We start from the raw sequence: 20,424 nt of genomic DNA, 5'->3' as shown, positions 1-20,424 counted from the left end.
TGAAATGGAAGACAGATTATCTGTTATTAAAAATCTGCTAAATACGGCCAGGCATGGCGGCTCATGCCTATAATCCCAGCACTTTGGGAGGCCGAGGCAGGTGGATCACCTGAGGTCAGGAGTTCAAGACCAGCCTGCCCAACATAGTGAAACCCCGTCTCTACTAAAAATATAAAGATTAGTCGGGCTTCGTGGCAAGCACCTGTAGTCCCAGCTACTCAGCAGGCTGAGGCAGGAGAATCACTTGAACACTGGAGGCAGAAGTTGCAGTGAACTGAGATCGCACCACTGCACTCCAGCCTGGGTCACAGGGCAAGACTCTGTGTCAAAAAAAAAAAAAAAAAAAAAAATCTGCTAAATACATTTTGAACATATAGGACCCAATAAAATGTTTCTGACAGTTTGTTATTTAGCAATTGCCTTCCTCAAAACACATGACAGTGAGCAGTACTCCAAAATCAACACCGTAATGTATGCACATCAAATAAGATGCATTTGGTAACCAAACATATTTAAGATTTTTGTTTACTTTTTGTATCAAGAATGATTCTAACAATGACAATAAATCTTAAAATTTTGTCACTGGCTTTGGGGTAAAGAGAATAATAAATTTTGAGGTACTCATATATTTCTCTAGTTTGCAATACAAATAGAAATGATATTTATACAAACTCTAATGGACTGTATAAATAATAAATGATGTGGCTATATTTTTATCATGGTAATAAAAAGTCAAAAATAATATACGAAGAAGAATTCTTATGAGTTAATAACAAACAGTGAATTTATTCTCACACATCCCCAGTGGATGAGGATTTATCTTATTTTAGAGTTACTATGAAATTTTCATTTGTGGCTTTCTGGAAAATCATCAAAGGTTGATCACATTTCTTATTATTCTGTTTTGAAGCTATTCCAACATCCTATTTACTTGAACTTGCTTGAGTCTTCAAAGAATATTACAGTTATATTTAGAAAGAATGTCACCTTAGGAAACAGGAGATGTAATTTAATATAAGTTGGGTGTGTAACAAAAGAGCCCCTGAGAAAGGGTCATTTGAACTGAGACCTGAATTTTGAGAAATAGTAAGCCAGGTGAAAAATGACAAGGAGAATATGTTAGAGTCTGTGGCATCCCAAAAGGATTTTAAAAAAATATATATTGCCTTAGCCATACTAGCATGGCAATAAGACTTGCATTATAACAGAGATTATAATCTCCCTACCCTCTCTCTTACCACACCCCTACACATCAACTATCACTAGATCTCTAGCCCTTCTCAACTGTCCCACCCTGAATCTCTAGAAGACATCCACTTGCTGTCATAAGAAGGGTTCTTTTAGTTTTGCATGACATATGCAGAAGTGAAGTTTTCTGCTCTTATTCTCCGGGTCACCTTCTATGGGGTCTCCTGTGCATAGGAAATTGCCATAGTTGTTGGCAGTGGTAGTATCTGCCTGTGGCTATGTCAAGGTTTCCAGGATTGATCCTGATGTCATTGATATCTGCACCAAGGACACTGTTCTCTGATTGCTGCTGGGGTTCAAGGTCCTGTGTCATTGAGGACCCATGTGTATTGATTAGCTGTCGGAGGCCCTCTGGGCTGAAGCTCTGCACTAAATACCACCAAAGGAAAGGGAGCCTTCTCTCGTGTCTTTTCCTCCATTTGTGTGTGTTCCTTAGTTATATATTTGTCCAAAATGTCGTAGAGGCTTCGTTTGGTTTTGTTTTTATTTCAGGCTTCATTTCCCCAGAGTTCTGACACAAGTTTTGATCTACATTCCTCTTCCCTCCCCTCCATTTCACTCCAGTTTATTGTACTTAAATTCCTCTTTTGAGACCTAGCCCTCATGTCACTTAGGACAAATTCCATTCCAAGAAGTTCTTTAGTCATTCATGTAAATAGACACATCATTATTTCTAGCTCATAGGCCTTCTGGTTATGCCAGATTTTCCTGAATCCCCAGGTGGACACACCATTATTTCTAGCAATGGCCATTCTCATATTAGGTCTGTATTTTTGGCAACTGAGTTAAGCAACAAACGCCTTTTACAAAATATATTTATAATGTGATTACATGTACATTTTTAAAATTTCACATATGATTCCAGAATTTTCATCTGTTGTCTATGGGGGGGATTCTAGAGACAAAGTATCTGGCTTAATTAGCTACCATCTTCTCCCTCATTTCTTCAAACATTGTTAAATAGTTCATTAGTAAAGAAATGTGGTTAGCTTGTGGTATATGACGGAACTTCAAAAAGTTCATGGAAAATGGAATTAAAAGATAAAAATAAGAAATATAAACCTTATTTCTCAACATAAGCTCCATTTTAAGTTCAAGACACTTTGGTAGACAATGATACCAGCCATTTAGTCCATCCCTAAAGAACTGAGCATCCTGGGAATTTAACTATGTCAACACAGTATTTTTTACATTATTAACTGAAGAAAAATTTGTGCCCTTTAAATATATTTTAAGATTAGGCAACCAAAATAAGTGAGAAGGAGCCAAATCAGAACTGTAAGTTGGATGCCTAATGATTTCCCATCAAACCTCTCACAAAATCACCCTCGTTTGATGGAAGAATGAGCAGGAACATTGTTGTGGTGAAGAAGGGCTCTCTGGTGAAGCTTTCCCAGGTGTTTTTCTAGTAATGCTTTGACTAACTTTCTCACAACACTCTCATAATAGGTAGATGTCATTGTTCTCTGGCCCTCCAGAAAGTCAACAAACAAAATGTCTCGAGCATCCCAAAAGACTGTTGCCATGACTTTCACTCTTGACTGATCTACTTTTGCTTTGACTGGACCACTTCCACCTCTTGGTAGCCATTGTTTTGATTATGCTTTGTCTCTAAGATTGTACAAGATTAAAAATGATAAAGCCATGTTTAATCTCCTGTTAAAATTCTTCATATAAATGCTTCAGGATTTTGATCCCACTTATTTAGAATTTCCATTGAAAACTCTGCTCTGATCTGAGCATGATTCTGACGCCCAGCATGTTGAAACTTTGCTCAACTTTAATTTTTCAGTCAGAATTGTGTAACCTGAACCAATTGAGATGTCAATAGTATTTGCTATTGTTTCTGCTGTTAATCATTGTCCCTCTTCAATTAGGGCACAAATAAGATAAAAATTTTCCTTGCAAATTGATACAATGATCTGCACTGCAGGCTTCACATTCAACATTGTCTCATCCCTTCTTAAAACGAGTTATCCATTGGTAAACTGCTGATCTCTTTGGTACATTGTCTCAATAAACTTTTAGTAGATCATTAATGATTTCACTATTCTTCTATCCAAACTTCACCATAAATTTGGTTTTTGTCTTTCCTTAAATGGAAAGAATTCTGCTAAAATTCTTCAATTTTGGAAGAATTAATGTTGCTCTGACAGGGGCTCTTTTCAAACTGATATCTCATTCTTCTTAGTGCCTCAAAGTAGATCCTGTTCAGGCATGTTACAACAAGTTCATTTGATTTTACTTTGTGCAAAAAAAAATTTAAATTGATGCATCCTTTTTTCATAATATGCATTTTCCATGAAGATTTCGAAGACCTCTCATATAACAGAAGTCAGCATGGGTACAAAATTTAGTGTTTTTCTTAATACCTATCCCCTATACGAGAATTTTGAAATTATTTGAAACTTAAAGTTTTTAAACTATCTTTAAAATAATTACATCTTATTGTCCATATTTTTAAAATAAGCTAATTGCAAGATATAAGTTTGAAATTTACAACACTTATGAGATGCCACTATTAGTAAATTATGACATAGATACAAGATATGACAGAAAAGTTCACCAAGAGACAACCATACTAAGCAGAATGGGTCCAACCTTTACTTGTCACCCGAAGAATAGCCACATGACATAGTTGAAAAATTAAATATGGGGTAAGAAGGCCTAATTCTGCCATTTATTAGTTGTCATTTAACCATTTTGAATTTCATCGCTGAAAATCTCTGCCCAACTTAATAGTAACAAAACTATCTTATGGTAACATTTATTGAGTACATATTAGGTTCCAGGCAACACCCTACACATCTTAGAAGCTTTCTCAATCAATCCCCTTAACAACCTCTGACGTAGTAGACCATTATCTTCTCTTTCAGATGAAGAAACTGACCTTGTGAGAGGTTAAGTAACTAGCCCAGGTTTATCCAGCTGAGTTGAAGAGTTATGCTTCAGACCCAGACAGTCTGACTTTGAATCATAGCACTTAACTGGTGTGCTATACCTAATGGGAGATGATGTCCAAATGTGGGGAGTGGTATTAACTCTGAAATCACTGTGGTTTTTTTCCTCTGAGATATGTGGTTGAAGCAAGTCGTTTCTCAAAAATAGCCACTGCATTCTCTGTAACTGTCAACCGCAATCATTTTCCAGATACACATGGTAATTTTGTATTTCAAAAATATCTGAAATTAGCTCAACAAAATATTTTATTCAAATTCCATCACCCACAACTATTTTACATTTTTTTGTATCTTACAAAACCATTACATCTTATAGACTTTAACATATTTATGTAGTTGTAATTACCATATACATATATTTGCATTATGTTTATTTTACCTAATATTATAGACCTGCTTTATTCATTCATCCAAAAGATATTTATTGAGCTTCTGCCATAAGTCAAGCATTATTTAGGCTCTGTGGATCATCAGTAAACAAAACAGCCAAAATCCTTGCTCTTTTGAAGCATACCTTCTAATAGGAACAGAATAGAATACATCAATGATGAGAAGTGCTAAGGAAAAAAAATAATAAAGCAAGGTAAGCAGGCAGACGGTGACAGGAAAGGTGGTATTCTAAAAGAGTCTGATTAGCGGAGGCATCTCTGAAAAGGTAATGTTTCAGTAGAGACCTGAATGAAAGGAGGGAGTTAGCCCTGCATATATCTCAGAGGATTTCTAACAGTGAGACAGTTTTTAAAAAGGCTCTGAGGCTGGCGGGGGCTTGGTGTGTTTGAAAAGCAGCAAGGAGACTAGAATAAATGAAGTGGAAGACAAAGAAGAGTGGTGGAAGATGGGGAGGTGCTATTAGAGAGATCAAATAGGACCATGTCAGATTCTAATTTTATTCTGAATGAGTTAGAAGCCTTCAGAGGGTTTTTAAAAAAGTACTGACATGATCTAATTTATGGTTTCAAAAATTACTCCAGGTTTTTGCAGAAAATAAACAATAAAAGCAGAGTGGAAGCAGGGAGACCTGCTTTGGCAGTGGCTTTGGTCCATGATAGATGTGGCTTTGGCCCACGATAGACGTGGAGGTGGTAGAAGTGGTCTTGTTCTGAATATTGTTGATAGGTAATGCTAACTGGTTTTACCAACTCTGGAGGGTGAGAGAAAGAAGGGAGACAAGAATGATGGCTGGTTTTTTTGTTTTTGTTTTTGTTTTTTGTCTCTTGTTTTTGAGATGGAGTCTCCTTCTGTCATCCAGGCTGGAATGCGGTGGTGCTATCTTGGCTCACTGCAACCTCCGCTTCCTGGGATGGCTGGTTTTTTAACCTGAGCACATGAAAGATTGAAGTTGCTAGTTACAGAAAGGAAGAGAATTGACAGAGAAACAGGTGTACGGTAGAGGTGAGTAGAGTAGGAATCAGGAGTTCAGTGTGGACAAGATCCAGTTGGTTATTTAAGGGGGTATGTCAAGGATGCAATTGGATGCATGAGTCTTGAGTTCTAAGGGAGAGATCCTGCTAAATTTCAGACTATAGAGGAAAAGAAGAGACTAAGAATTGAGCATTGGGCTGTCCATTGTATAGAGGTGAGGAAGATGAGGACAAATAAGCAAAGGGAACTTGAAAAGGAATGGCCAATGAGAAGAAAAACTAAGAAAGTGTGGCACCCTGGAAGCCTAGGCAGGAAAGGGTATCAGGGCAGAGGAAGGAATCATTTGTGTTAAGAAGGAAGATCAACAGGAGGAATATTAAGGATTGAACATTGGATGTAGCAATCCTGGTTTAGTTTAACAGGAGCTGATACAGGGAGAATGGGAGGTGGAAAGTGGAATTAGAAACAATAAATATGGGCAACTCTTTTGAGACCTTTGTTTATAAAGGAGATTTTAAAAAAGGAATGGTAGCTGAATAACAGGATATTTGGATTTGTTCAGCTTTTGTTTTAATATGAGAAATATTATAACACATTTGAATATAAATTAGAAAAATCTAGTAGAAAGGGTGAACTAATGATGCAGGAATGAGAGGGAGAATTAGACAACAATTATCTCCTGTTGATGTAACATTATCCTTTTTACTGTTGATGTTCATTTAAGTTGCTTCTGATTTTTTACTATTATGTTGCAAAGAAAATATTTGTGCCTACTTATTTTTTATTCATGGAGATCATTTTCTTAAGATAAATTTGCAGATGGGGAATTACTGGATTAAAGATTATGAACATTTTTAATACTCTTAACACTGCCCTATTGCCTTAAAATCAATTCCATGTGGCCAGTAATGTATAAATGATTGTTTCATTGTAACCTTGCTAGAGTTATGCCATATAACTTGAGTCCATAATTCATGGAATTACTAGTGTTTCAACTACCCTTTTTCTATCAGACTATTAGCTTCTAAAAGACAGAGATAATGTCTTAATTTTTTTGTTGCCATCTATTTTTAGACCAAATATTTCTCTAATAATAATAATTACAACAGTTATCTGAAATCCCTCAGGGTTCAATCATAATGGTATGCATATGGTATGGTGAGAAAAAAAAAGTCATCAGTTTTGGAATCAGACCAGCTAATATTTGAATCCCAGATTCGTTACTTTGCCTCTGATTGAGTCACTTTAATTTGCCAATCAATATAAACATTAATAATAACCCTTGTTTCTAAGTCATGCTGACTGCTAAAATAAGATATCTATAAAGACCCTAGCACCAAGTAAGAAAATTTTGGTGGAAATAGTGGAACTTTGAAAAGAAATTTATGTTTATTATGAAAATAGCTTATGAGCATTTAATATCTTTATTTTATTTTATTATTATTATACTTTAAGTTTTAGGGTACATGTGCACAACATGCAGGTTTGTTACATATGTATACATGTGCCATGTTGGTCAGGAAGATAAAAACATTCCTCATGCAACACACCTTGTCCACAGCCCATAAAGTTCTCATCTTACAGTTTTGCTAATTCCCATGGAAAAAAAAAATCCCCATGAATTTCAATTCTAGTAAACTGTTGAAACAGCAAGCACCTGGGATATCTCTTGGGAAAGCACAGGCTGCTGCAGTAGACCTGGGATCCGCAGTGTCTCTAGAAATAGTACCAGGCGGTTACCTCCAGGTGACTAAATGAGGCTTCATCTCAGCACACAAGCTTAGAAAGCTTTACGATTAGTCCTGCTTGCTATGGTAAGGAAATAACACAAAGAAGAGTGCAAATGGAAGTCGACTTCATCACAACATGCAGTCAGTTTCCAAACAGGTGAGATAATCTCTCATGATAGGCAGAGGGTCCTCGGTGTAATGTTAAGAGCTTAGGAGGGTAAATATTAAGATTTATGTCTATATCTGTTCATGTAAATGTAGAAAAATGAGTCAGCATAGAACTTCTGTGATATCTAGGGAAATAGCTTTAGCCTAAAAGTCTGAAATTAAAAGAAAATCGTATGCGGTCATTCAAAATATCTTAACAGTAAAGATCTACCATAATCATAAGGAGTTTCTTGTAAAGTTCATAATCAGCCTAAGGCGAGTAGAATTATAAATATGTTCACTTGAACAGATCTCAAAAGTTCTTAAAAGACATTGAGTGGAGCAGATATTTTCTTTGTTCTGTTTAGTGTGGTTCCCACACTGACATCAGGGAAAAGATGACTACAACTAGAAACGAAAATTGAGAGAGGGTTACGGTGGGTTAATTCACTAAATCTAGACATTTTTATAATAATGGCATCTCGGGTACCCTGTGTTTGTGTGCAGACTTCACTAAAAGACTAGTCAGTATCTTCTGTTATAATTGCATGTGGGGTCCAGTGAGTGAAAGTCAGTGCTATGAGACATCATCAGCTTAATTCCCAGCTGGGGAACTCAGCTTTGTTGTTTTTTATCAGTAAACCAAGAACCTTACTCTTTAATGTTGGCTTAAATATGGCTCTTATTTAAAATGATGTATAAATTTATTAATCTGTATAGAAAGTGCTATCCTCGGGTGAAAAATCTCGCCCAATGTTTATTTCACTTAACTTTATTTCAAAAAGTATGTATTTAGTTTCCACTGTGTTCTAGGCATTGTACGAAGTTCTGGACAACAAAGATTAAAAATAAGAATTTAGTTTCAGTATTTAAACACAATATAATGGTTCTAGTGTTGGTACAAAGTCATAGATAATTTTATCTGTGGTCCTTGATGATGAGTAACAATGTCAAAAAATAATGCATCTGGTGTTTACATCCATCTTAATAATAAAATTGGATTAACTTTCTGTCTGATTCAATATTGCAGAAAACAGTCATCAAGATGGCCCAAATAAATTATTTGATTGAAGAAGTCAAGCTCTGTTTCCCACAAAATATAGGGCTGCCAGATTTGATTTTATTTTTGTAAGTGCATCTCTGGTGTGAGACATGAGCAGGTAATAATGCCAAATGATAGCTTGGCAAGAATTTCCAAGCAGGATTTAGGGCTTAGCAGCAGGATTTTAGACTAAAGGGAAAGGAAAGTTTTTAGTGATTTTCTTTTAATGTTTATTGCTTATATAGCTTTTAATATGAGGAGGACTAACCTGTTTAAATCTTTCATTTAAAAGAAATTAAGCTTTAAAGAAGATGTGGCTTCTTAGCCTTGTACACCAAAATACCTTGCCCTTCAGCATTCATAGTCTTCAGGTTAATTTTAAAAATTGCTATTGCGAATTACTCAGTTGATAATTGATGCTGGATTGTGTTGTATCAAATTAGCCATGTCTATATTTGGCTGTCACAAAAAGGAATGAGCTATAAATAGTTTCCCTTGTTTTTCTGATCAATATATGTACTTCTAACAATTTAATAATTAGATCAGACACAGTGCAGTCCTAATAAATACCAGGACCTCAATCTTCCTAAAAGGAAAAAAAAGAATCTTATTGTGGTAATTGAGAAGTAATAACAGGATGAAATAGGCAGAGTCATGTTGTGCATCAAAGTTATGCTGCAGACAACATCACTCAGAATCTTTCTTTTCTAGAAATGAGACGGTTCTCAAGGTGCTAATCACTAAAATAACACATTGTGGAAAATTATATGCTTATTGTTATTTTTCCATATCCTTCTTCAGTTGAAAGGACCACAAAAACACTAGCTAAAACTTATTCCACACTCTGCCTTTATTCATTTTAACCACGCAGAAAATTATTAATTCCCCCATGACAGAAAAAATCAGGATTACTAAGAAAAAAGTTGAAAGACATTAAATCATAGAGTTTTTATTTGCATGTTAAAAGCACATGCCAATAAACCTCATTTCATTTTACCGTGTTTCTTGGAGAATTGTATAGTTCACCAGAAGAGTGAAAACACAGAATCCCATTACAGCCATTGAAGTGAAACATAAACTACTTCATGGAGGGAATAAAAATAAAAGTAAATGTATAACACCCTTCCACGGAGCATTAGACTTCAAACTACTCTTGTGATCAGACTGATGTTTCAGAGCTTGTGTGGTCTCTGTGCCCCTTCAGAGCTTAAGCTTTTGCATGTGATCAGTTGAAAGTCCCAAAAGAGTCTATTCCTATTGATTGAATATAAGCACATAAAAGGTACCCATCTCCTTATTTCACCCACATCTGAAATAAAGCTCCAATGACCTGTAAGGACTTTTAATTTCTTAATTTTTTAAAAAAAGAGTAGTATTTATATATTCAATGGCTCAGGAAAGTATCAGTTTATGACTAGAATGCAAAGTCGTTGGGGGCTGAAGGATTACTGTTTTGCCCATGGATATCTACTTCTAAGCATCCCTAAAAGCGGCTTCAGAGTAATCATGGTCTCAATTCTTACTGAACGCTGTAGTGAGAAGTCTCTGTCCTTTCAGAAAAGCTCCATGAATGAAGAGGTCAGGGCTGTGATGATTAGAGTTTTGTTATTTTGATAGGGCTGGATGTAGAAACCTGAATTTGTCTGACCTCGTTTTTCAGACATTTGCCTGAGTGTTGAGCTTTTGGCCACACAGGGTTTCTGCCTGACCCTGATTCCAGTCATTTTCAACTCAAGCTTTGGCTGCTGGGTTCTGCCATCAGCATGAGAAATACTGAAGGAAGGGGACGGGAGGCTGAAAGAGAACAAGGAACAAGAATAACTGGGAAAAATAACATCCCAATAAAAGATAGAAAACATAATCAGGGGAGTGGAAGGTGGAAAGTTCTGTTGACTCAAACATATAATAATGAGAATTGAATACTCTGTTAAAAACAAGTAACTTGCTATTATGTTTGTTTACTGTACCCAGGATAATATCTATTTGTGGTTAAATCGTGATTTTTCTCCTGTCTCTGAAGAACTCTGCGTTAAATCTGTTTTCTTCTATTTCATCCATAGACCTGTCTGTAACTTTTATAAAAATATTTTTACAAGCATAAATGGACATGAAGTCACAAAGCATAGAAATGATACTATCATAAAAAGTATATAGAGTATTATTTTATATTTTATGGAAGCTTTATCTCCTCCAGTGAATTTGTACTTGGAAGAGTAGAGACCTTCACCATTTCATAATTTTTAAAAACAGCTTATAAGGATGGGGGCTTACTCAAAATTGTATAGAATTTAAAGTTTCCAGAACAATATACAAAAGTTCTTCATGTAATTTCTAAATTTTAGGCCTTTGCAGGTGAAAGAAAAGTTTTTATCACAAGGATGTTATTAGGGGATGTGAAAGGGGACACTAATTAAGAGGTAATATTAAAATAGAGGACAGAGACTAATGAAATGAAGGAAAAACTAGGTTATAAAAAGCATTTCAAATGAGTAGGATAAGGGATTCTATTCTAAATCATTAAATTTGGCTTTGTTTCAATATTAATATTTAATTGGTAGTGGTAAAAATGAAGAAAAGAAAGATGAATATGAATTTAATTAGATGTCCTTAAAGAGTCTTCTACACGATTTAGGATTTGAGTTGCCTGTTCACAGAAGCCATAATGTGAAGGGACAGGATGGATGGAGAGTGAATGGAAGCAGAGATTTTGAACTCAATAACTGTTCTTAAAATGTGCCGTTTTGACCTTCAACCTCGAATATATATATTCTCTCCAGAAACAAATGATAGCATTTCAGCAAAACCAAATTGTTTTGACCATTGTTTTTTCCTGGGGCCTAGAGTTTTTGATTGACTTTTGGTGAAAGCTCCTTGACAAGTGTAATAATCAGTAACTGTAAACACTGCAAATCCAATCAGGCCACTTTTTAATGTTGATATTATTACTATCCTGGTTACTATGTTCAAGACCTTCATTTCATCAACAAAGTTGTTACTCCACTTCCCCTTGTACTGAATATCCAAAGAAGCAAGTCACTAAACTATTCATTTTCAACATTGATGTGCAGTAAACACGTATCTTTAAGCCTAGTTTACTGTTACTTTTTATCTGCCACTTCTAGCTGTTTTATAGCTAATAGTGATGGCAGCGGTGGCCATCTGGTGCGGCTGCTGCCATCACGCCGGCCGCTGCAGGGAGGGTACTGGGAGGAGGCAGACAGAACCCCCAACAGCAGCCTGCTGCCCTTGGCACCGCCCAATGGAGCGGGGCTAGGTTGTGCTCCGGACAAGGGGGAGCTCTGGCTAGCCCCTGAGCTCCCGGGCCACAGGGGGAGCTCCGGAGAGACAGGGAGAGCTCTCGGCAGCATCGACCCAACCCCGCTACTAGCCCAGGCCCAGCAAGGACCTGGAGCCCCCACCCCAGGCTGCCAGGGGGCATGGCCAGGTGCCTTGCTCCATGGAGCCTGCAGAACTGGGATAAGCGGGAGCCCTGCCCCTTCCAAGTTGGCAGGTGGGAGCTCCCCAGGTGCAACTGCAGGCGTCCAGGCCACCACTGCAACCTGGGTACCCCTGTGCTCTCCGGAGACAGGAGTAGGCAGAAGCCCCGCCCTCCTGGGCCAGGCTGCAGCTGCCCGAGTCAGGGCTGCGGATCTAGGCCTCCCGCTCCACCGAGCAAGCAGGAACTCTGCTCCCTCTGCCCTCAGCTGCAGCCACCCAAACCGGGGTTGCAGACCCAGGCATCCCTGCATTCTTACCTTTGCAAGCTTGGAGTGCCTGTCTCTGTTGCCTGGCTTCTCCCTACTCCGGGCACCCGCTCTAATCTGGGAGCAGGGTTGGGTCTGAGCCCAGGTTCTGTCACAGCCCCAGCTGTGTGCACAGGCTCAGGGCAGTGCTGACGTGCCAACCCCAGCCCCCCCCCCCCCCCAACACACAGCCTTAGACCCTCCAGACTTTGGGTGCCAAAAAGAAGGGAAGCTAAAACGGGACTGAGGGCAGCTGGGTGCTGACCTGCAGGTGTCTCTTGGTGCCAGCAGCCTGGGCACCATGGATAGCCATGGGAGGCAGACAGGCTCCTGGGCAGAAAAGGGCAGGTCTCCAGTAAAGCCTGGGGTCCAGGGCTGCCAGTCCTGCAGACCCAGAGCCGGGAGCTCATGGTGCTTTTTCTTGGGCCCACCCATGGCTGCCCATGAACCAGTCAGCATGCACTTCCCCACCCTCTGAGGCCCATAAAGGCCTCAGCCAGAGCAGACAGAGGGTGAAGAGATGAAGAGGGAGAGGCAACAACCAGCCGCAGACAGGAGATATCCTCTCTGCTGAAAGTACAAGGACAGAACGATCAGCTACAGAGAGGAGCTACCCTCTCTGCTGAGAGTTTCAGAGACCTGGGGAGATGGGACTACCAGCTACAGAGAGGAACAGTCTTCTCCAGGGCCTCCTCTCTGCTGAGAGCAGTAGATGTCTGCACGACCAGTAGCAGAGAGGAGCTACCCTCTCCAGGGCCTCCTGTCTGCTGAGAGCTGAACACTCCACAGATGACCAGCCTACGGAGAAGAGCTATCAACAGTGGGTCTCCTCTGAGCTGTTCTAACACTTAATAAAGCTCATCTTTGTCTTGTTCACCCTTCACTTGTCTGCATACCTCATTCTTCCTGAATGCAGGACAAGAACTCAGGCAAAGGTGCCACCAGCCACAGAGGTTTCTGGCCGGAAAATCGGACCCCAATGATCCCTTATCAATAGCTCATGTAGGGCCCACATTAAAGACTGTGAAAGGGATGCAGTTACCATTCCCATGTGCCAGGTGAAGAAACTGAGCCTCGTTTTCTTCAACTGAGAAGAAATTTGACCAAGGCCGCTCAACCCAAGTTTGAACCCAAGTCTGCCTTACTGACCCCTATCTTAACTATTATTTGATAATGTGGTAGTTTTTTATTTGTTTATTTTTTTATTATACTTTAAGTTCTAGGGTACATGTTCACAACGTACAGGTTTGTTACATATGTATACATGTGCCATGTTGGTGTGCTGCACCCATTAACTTATCATTTACATTAGGTATATCTCCTAATGCTATCCCTCCCCACTCCCCCAACCCCACAACGGCCCCGGTGTGTGATGTTTCCCTTCCTGTGTCCAAGTGTTCTCATTGTTCAATTCCCACTATGAGTGAGAACATGCGGTGTTTGGTTTTTTGTCCTTGCGATAGTTTGCTGAGAATGATGGTTTCCAGCTTCATCCATGTCCCTACAAAGGACATGAACTCATCCTTTTTTATGGCTGCATAGTATTCCATGGTGTATATGTGCCACATTTTCTTAATCCAGTCTATCATTGTTGGACATTTGGCTTGGTTCCAAGTCTTTGCTATTGTGAATAGTGCCACAATAAACATACGTGTGCATGTGTCTTTATAGCAGCATGATTTATAATCCTTTGGGTATATACCCAGTAATGGGATGGCTGGGTCAAATGGTATTTCTAGTTCTAGATCCTTGAGGAATCGAATGTGGCAGTTTTTGATTGGTATTCGCTCACCTACCTGCAACATCTGAACACACAAACACATTTGTTTTGTTAAGCTGTGCTCAGGCTCCCTAGCAATTGAGAAAACAGGCAAGCACTTTTAAATGTGTGAACACAAAATTCAAGAAGCTCCTGAATATTGTCCTTGTCTACAAGATCTTACCCTTTTTAAACAAGAAATTTGGGTATCTTTTCTCACTCACTATCAATACCCATTTAGCTCTTTGTTAATTGTTTTAATTAGCTTATCAATTGATCATAACAACAACTGAGCAAGGATATGAAAAACTCATGAAGTTGGTATTGCAACTGTTTATGAAATGTCTCAACGTATTCTTACCAATACTGTTAGTATTGTTATTTCATGTGTTAAAAGGAGTAGCTCATCAGTAATGCAGGGAGCTTAAGAAGGAAGAGTAAGTCATCTAAGACACTATTGCTGTAGTATAAAGGTCATAGTTATTTAAAACTATGGGGAAAAAATGAATTCTCTCTGTTTACCATCCTGTCTTTATCCTTTTGTTCTGATCAAAATTGGTCTTGGTGTTCTGCCTATTTCTTCATTATACCTCACTCCTTCACCTCTTAAAAGGGTCAATATACTAACAACATACTAATTTTAGTTTACTAAGACCAAATTGTACCAACCCTTAAAAACTTACTCAATAACGCTTTGGCATAAAAAAGTCTGCAGTTGTACAGAATGCACCTATATGGCTGCACAAGGAACTTGCACTTTTCATGTGAGTTGCAGTGAGGATCACATGCCCTCCCAATGCACCTTGAACCACATTTTGGGAATCAGGACTTGAAGGCTTCCAATTATCTACTCATTAACACATCAAACAGCCTTTTTCTATTCACATTTTTCTTAACCTCCAGCAGTATCTGGCTCTGTTGAGAAACCTCTTTTGGAAACTCTCTACTCCTGACTTCTTCCATAACACCATTTACCATGACGTTTCTCTGACCTGTCTACAAGCATAGATATCTGTGCTGAAATAAGGCTACCTAACAAGAAAAGTTGTAAAGTTGTCAGCCCATTTTTTTGTCTGACTTTTTGGTGCCATATGCTGGTGTTTTAGGGGACCAAGACATAGCAGCTGTCTCTCCTGCCTGAAAAAGACGTAGGAACTGGGCCTACAGAGATCAAAATGTCAATTATATTGCTGATAGAGCTGCTGAATTTGTGACTTCAAATCACGAAAGTGATATTCTTTTATGACTGCACCTCCTTCAAGCAAATTTTCTCACCAGTCACGGGCAGCAATGGTAAACCACAGCACTCTCCTGCAGGGACAATGCCTTTGGGCTTACTTTACCACTTGCAAAGAACAGACCAGATTATATGGTCTTTACAGGCAGGCAGAACCCTAAAGGAAAGCACAGACCTGCAGATGCCCCACTATCTTATTCCAAATGCACCAGTTACGCAAGTCACTTTCCCTCTCCTAGGGAGACTGACAAGAGGAAGAATCCAGGAATATTATTATATTAAAACTGCTACCACACAGAATAAAACATCAGGGCTGGGGAATAAAGCATTTCCTCCCAATATCATGTAAAGGGGAAAGCCATAGAAATGTGGTAGTTATAGCATCACATGAAAATGGATAAATATTTGTATGATATGTGTGGGTATATGCATATATGCATATGTACATTATATGATATATATAACCTATGTATCAGGAAAAAAACTAACACTAAAAATACCACAACGTTATCCCAGGGTGATGGGATACATGATTATCCCAAAATAAATAATACTTATTTCTTTTTTCTAATCATTATATTTTATAAATTTTCTATCATATGCATTAACTTATATAATTATAAAGGTAAATTTTAAAACTCTCAAATTACCAAGAAATGGGCACTAACACTGGATACATTTGAATTTAATTTACAACCAATATAGCATAAAATATATATTGATATTGCCTACTAAAAGTGAGTTTCAGCCAGGTGCAGTGGCTCACGCCTGTAATCCCAGCACTTTGGGAGTCCAAGGCAGGTGGATCACAAGGTCAAGAGATCAAGACCATCCTGGCCAACATGGTGAAACCCCGTCTCTATTAAAAATACGAAAACTAGCTGGGCATGGTAGCGGGCACCTGTAGTCCCAGCTACTCGGGAGGCTGAGGCAGGAGAATCACTTAAACCCAGCAGGTGGAGGTTGCAGTGAGCCAAGATTGCACCACTGCACTCCAGCCTGGCAACAGAGTGAGACTCTGTCTTAAAAAAAAAAAAAAAAAAGTGAGTTTCAAAAAGTTGATGAGACTAACTTTTGATTTTGCTCCCTCTTAAATGTTATAGTAGTCAAAGTGTCAGAGACATGTTAATTCTAAATAGAATACAAATTATGCTAAATCAATTCTGTGTGTTTTTTAATGATTAGGTATTACAGGTAAACTAAATTGAACATACCCTCCTCAAGCACGAGGCCTGGGTTTGTTACCCTTTCCAAGCCTATCATATAACTCAGATTCTTTCACTTGGTAACTACAGTGTTGGTTATCATGATTCATGTGTTCCTTCACTTTACAAGGATTTATTAAATACCTACTATGTGCCAGGCACTGTTTTGGGTCTTGAGGAGAGGAGACAGCAGAGAACCAGACTGACATGGACCCGCACAAATGGAGCCCACATTTTGTAAAGTAAGAATATACAATAAACAAGTAAACAAGAAACTGTCAGATAGTGATAAATGCTATGAGGAAAAGAAAGCAGGGTGATCTGATAGAGAGTGGTCAGGCTGGGAAGGCCTCTCTGAGGAAGTGATGTTAAGACTGAGCTGAACAACCAGAAGGAGGCACCACTCAATAATCTTGAACACTTCCCCAGGCAGCAGGCAGGTGCATGCCAAGCCCGTAAGGTAAAAATGAGCATAGCTGGCTTGAGGAACTGGAAAAAGGACAGAGTGGCTTGAAAAAGGTCTATGAGATGAAGCTCACAGTTAATAGGAGCCAGATAAAGCAGGGCCTTGCGAGCCCACATGATGGAATTTAACTCTAAACAGGATAGAAAGTTATTGCAGGATTTTAAGAGAGAAACAGAAGCTGAACTCCTGAAAGACAAAAAAAAAAAAAAAAGATTTAAAAATGAATGGAGGGTTGGGCACGGTGGCTCACGCCTGTAAACCCAGCACTTTGGGAGGCTGAGGTGGGCGGATCACCGGAGGTCAGGAGTTCGAGACCAAGTGGCCAACGTGGTGAAACCCTATCTCTACTAAAAATACAAAAAAATTAGCTGGGTATGGTGGTGCATGCCTGTAATCCCAGCTACTTGGGAGGCTGAGGCGGGAGAATCACTTGAACCTGGGAGGTGGAGGTTGCAGTGAGCTGAGATCATGCCACTGCACTCCAGCCTAGGCAACAAGAGCGAAAACTCTGTCTAAAAAACAAACAAAAACAAAAATGAATGCAAAAGACCAAGAAACTATAAACACAAGTTTTGTGTCATCTCCTGTCTGATACAATCAAGACGGTCCATGTCTTGTCCACAACAATCACAAAGAATAAATTGACAGAATTCAGAAGTTAAATGATGGTAGTAAAAAAAACCATTAGAGAAATTGAAATCACATTTAAAACAAAAGAAATAGAAAAGATTCTGCTGAAAAAAACATAAGGACAGAGTGCAGACCTCAGAGAATTTTAGCTGAATAAAAACATACAAGTGATTAGAGAAAATAAGCACATAAAATAATGTTCTGAGATAGAAAGATGAAGAATATATAGTTGCATAATTAGTGTCTTTGAAGATGAGACCAAAATGTTTAGACGAAAAATCATTCAAATGCATAATAGGAGAAAATATTACTGAAATAGGCTCTGGAATCTGTAGACTATAAGGGCATACCACATTACAGGCACTATCAACCCAAAGAAATATCCTGGTGAAGTTTTCTAACTTTAAAGATAAAGACTTCTATGAGATGAGGGGCGGGAAAGGCAAGACAGACTAGCCTCAGGCCAGAGTATTTTTCACAGCAACTCTCAATGCCAGAAGGCATTGGAAAATAGCAGCAGAGTTCAAAGAGAAAAAAAAATAGAAATAAAGATTGAATCAGGGGTTTAATATCCAGCCAAGCTGTTATTTATTGTTAAAAGCACCATAAATATATTCACAAACATATAATGCCTCAGGAAATAGAGCACTCATGAGCCTCACTTGAAAGAAGCGATTTGATATGAAACCCAACTGAAAAACAGATAAATCAAAATATAGAATTCAAGAATGGTGACACCCTTCTAAAAATAAAAGACTGGTCATGAGCATTGAATCCATTTGAATATACAACTATCACTATAGAACTGTAGAAATTATGGTTTCAGCATATATTCATTGGCATAAACAGTGCTAACACATACCCATATCTTAGTGGCTTAACAATAAAAATTTGTTTTTAACTCATGTCACTATTTAATGTGGGTTTCTGAGCGGGACCTTCTTCTCCACGCAGTGATCTGGAGTCTCAGATGTCTTCCTTTGTGTAGCTCCACCATTTTTAATGCAGTTTTAGGGTGACCCTGGACCATCCAGCTTGCAGACAGAAGGAAGAGAGAAAGAGAGGGTGGAGAAGGCATCCTCATTGTTAACTGCGTAAGACTGAAGGTATCACTTTACTTTTACTTATCTTGATCATGGAGAATTCTGGGTAGTCTCTAATACACAGAATATAATGTCAATAGCATTAGATATAACAATATAGAAATAATAATATAATTACAAAAACTGGGAGGTTATGAGAATTGGTGGGAAGAGTGGCATATTTTCTCATCTTTCATAGCAGAAGTTAATAAATACTTCCTGAATTTTATAAATCAAGAAATAACAGCTTAAATATATTTTCATGCCTTATTTTATGTTATAATATAGACATGGGAAGAAAAAATGTAGAATAACAACTAAAAACAGACAATACAGCAAAAGACAGAAAACTAAGGAAGAATAAAAACAAAAAACATAAAATAACAGCAATAAAACACATCTAAAATCTGTTGAAATAACAGAAGTGAATGGAATAAACTGATCTGTTAAAAATAAGAAATTATAAGAATCAAAGCATGATATTTGATGATGGTATATATTATAAATATAGAACTCTATCTCAGATATATTAGTGAAAAAAGCAAGTTGTGAAACAAAATGTATAGTTCAATCCTATTTGTATTTAATAGTAATATATATTATGTATGATATATACATATTGTTTTATACCATCTACACATAGAAAATATTTGGAAGTATACACAAGATATGGTTAGCAGGATTATTTCTGCGGATTAGGATGAAGGGCTAGGAAGGGGAAGCATATTTTCACCTTTTACCATATATCTGTACCTTAAATTTTGTTGTAATAAGCATGACATTTTTATAAAAATGTAAACAAAAAATCCTAAAGTCCAACACAGTACTACTGGAGAACTGAAAGGAACAACAAAAGAAGGGGGAGAAGTCAGGGAAGGCTGGCAGAATGGTCTTTGCCAACCGTGAATCTTGAATTGGAATCTTTAACTCTTCTACCTGGAGTTAAAGATTCCAGGTAGCAAAAAGGCTGAGTCTCCAAGGAGAAGAAAGAGCCCCTAGCACTGATCCCGGTGTGCGCTGACAATGTGAAAAGGACCTGGCATGTTTAATAAACCTTAGGGATGCCTGGAGTATGACATGTGTGGTGGAAAGGTGTAAAAGGTTAAGACTGGAAGGACAGGGCAAATTTGGTGAATGGAGGAATTAAGATCATTCATTAGAAAATGAGATTTTTTCAGAGTATTTTGAACAGAATAGTAGCTTGATTGGGATAGCATTTTACACAGATAACTATGATGTCCATATGGGGAATTAATTAGAGACCACAGAAAACTGGCAACCCATTAGGATTCTAGTCAAATAGTCCAGTTAGTCATGGTGATGATCTGAACTAAAACGATGGAAATATAGGTAAAGAAAATATGGGTTCAGCATTCAAGGACTATTTAGCAGGTTGAATAGACAGAACTTGACTATTCATTGGATGTCATGGTGGTGGTGGTGTAAAGAATAAAGAAAGAAGAGTCGGGATGATACCCAAATATGATAGCTCATTCCATTACGTGAATGTAGAAAGAGAAGCAAATTTGATTGTGGATAGGAAGAAGGAGAAAGGTAAGTTCAGTTTGAGTAACGTTGAGTTTGAAGTGTAAGTGGGACATTCAGGAAGAGGGAAGCAGGTGTAAGACCATGAGAAAGGTGGAAATGTGTAATATAGAAATAAAAATAATTAATCTGTAACTAATAGCAGAGGACAAATGCAGAGAATTGTGAGAAGGGAAGGGGTGAAAGTATAAAATGTCTCTAACAGGTCAGGGTTCTCTACTCAGTTCAAAGGCATAAACAGAGAACCTTTTGCTTTTATTCCTGGAAA

The 20,424-nt window shown here is 38.2% G+C and overlaps 1 protein-coding gene across 2 annotated transcripts in view; it reads left to right on the top strand.

Moving 5' to 3' along the window:
* Nucleotides 1–20,424, top strand: part of PTPRR (protein tyrosine phosphatase receptor type R) — a 282,554-nt gene that overhangs the window by 124,323 nt on the left and 137,807 nt on the right. The window contains exon 1 of one of the 2 annotated variants that reach the window (XM_055357042.2): nt 7,353–7,457. The exons of the other annotated variant lie outside the window; for it this stretch is intronic. Within the exon in view, the coding sequence (XP_055213017.1) occupies nt 7,437–7,457 (21 nt within the window). The 5' untranslated portion in view covers nt 7,353–7,436. Of the gene's footprint in view, nt 1–7,352; nt 7,458–20,424 lie in introns of those variants that run through there. 2 annotated transcript variants of the gene reach the window in all.

This window comes from Gorilla gorilla, chromosome 10 (assembly GCF_029281585.2).
Source record: "Gorilla gorilla gorilla isolate KB3781 chromosome 10, NHGRI_mGorGor1-v2.1_pri, whole genome shotgun sequence".
NCBI classification, from domain to species: Eukaryota; Metazoa; Chordata; class Mammalia; order Primates; family Hominidae; genus Gorilla; species Gorilla gorilla.
Note: the sequence above shows the minus strand (reverse complement) of the source record. Positions and strands in the feature narration are given on the sequence as shown.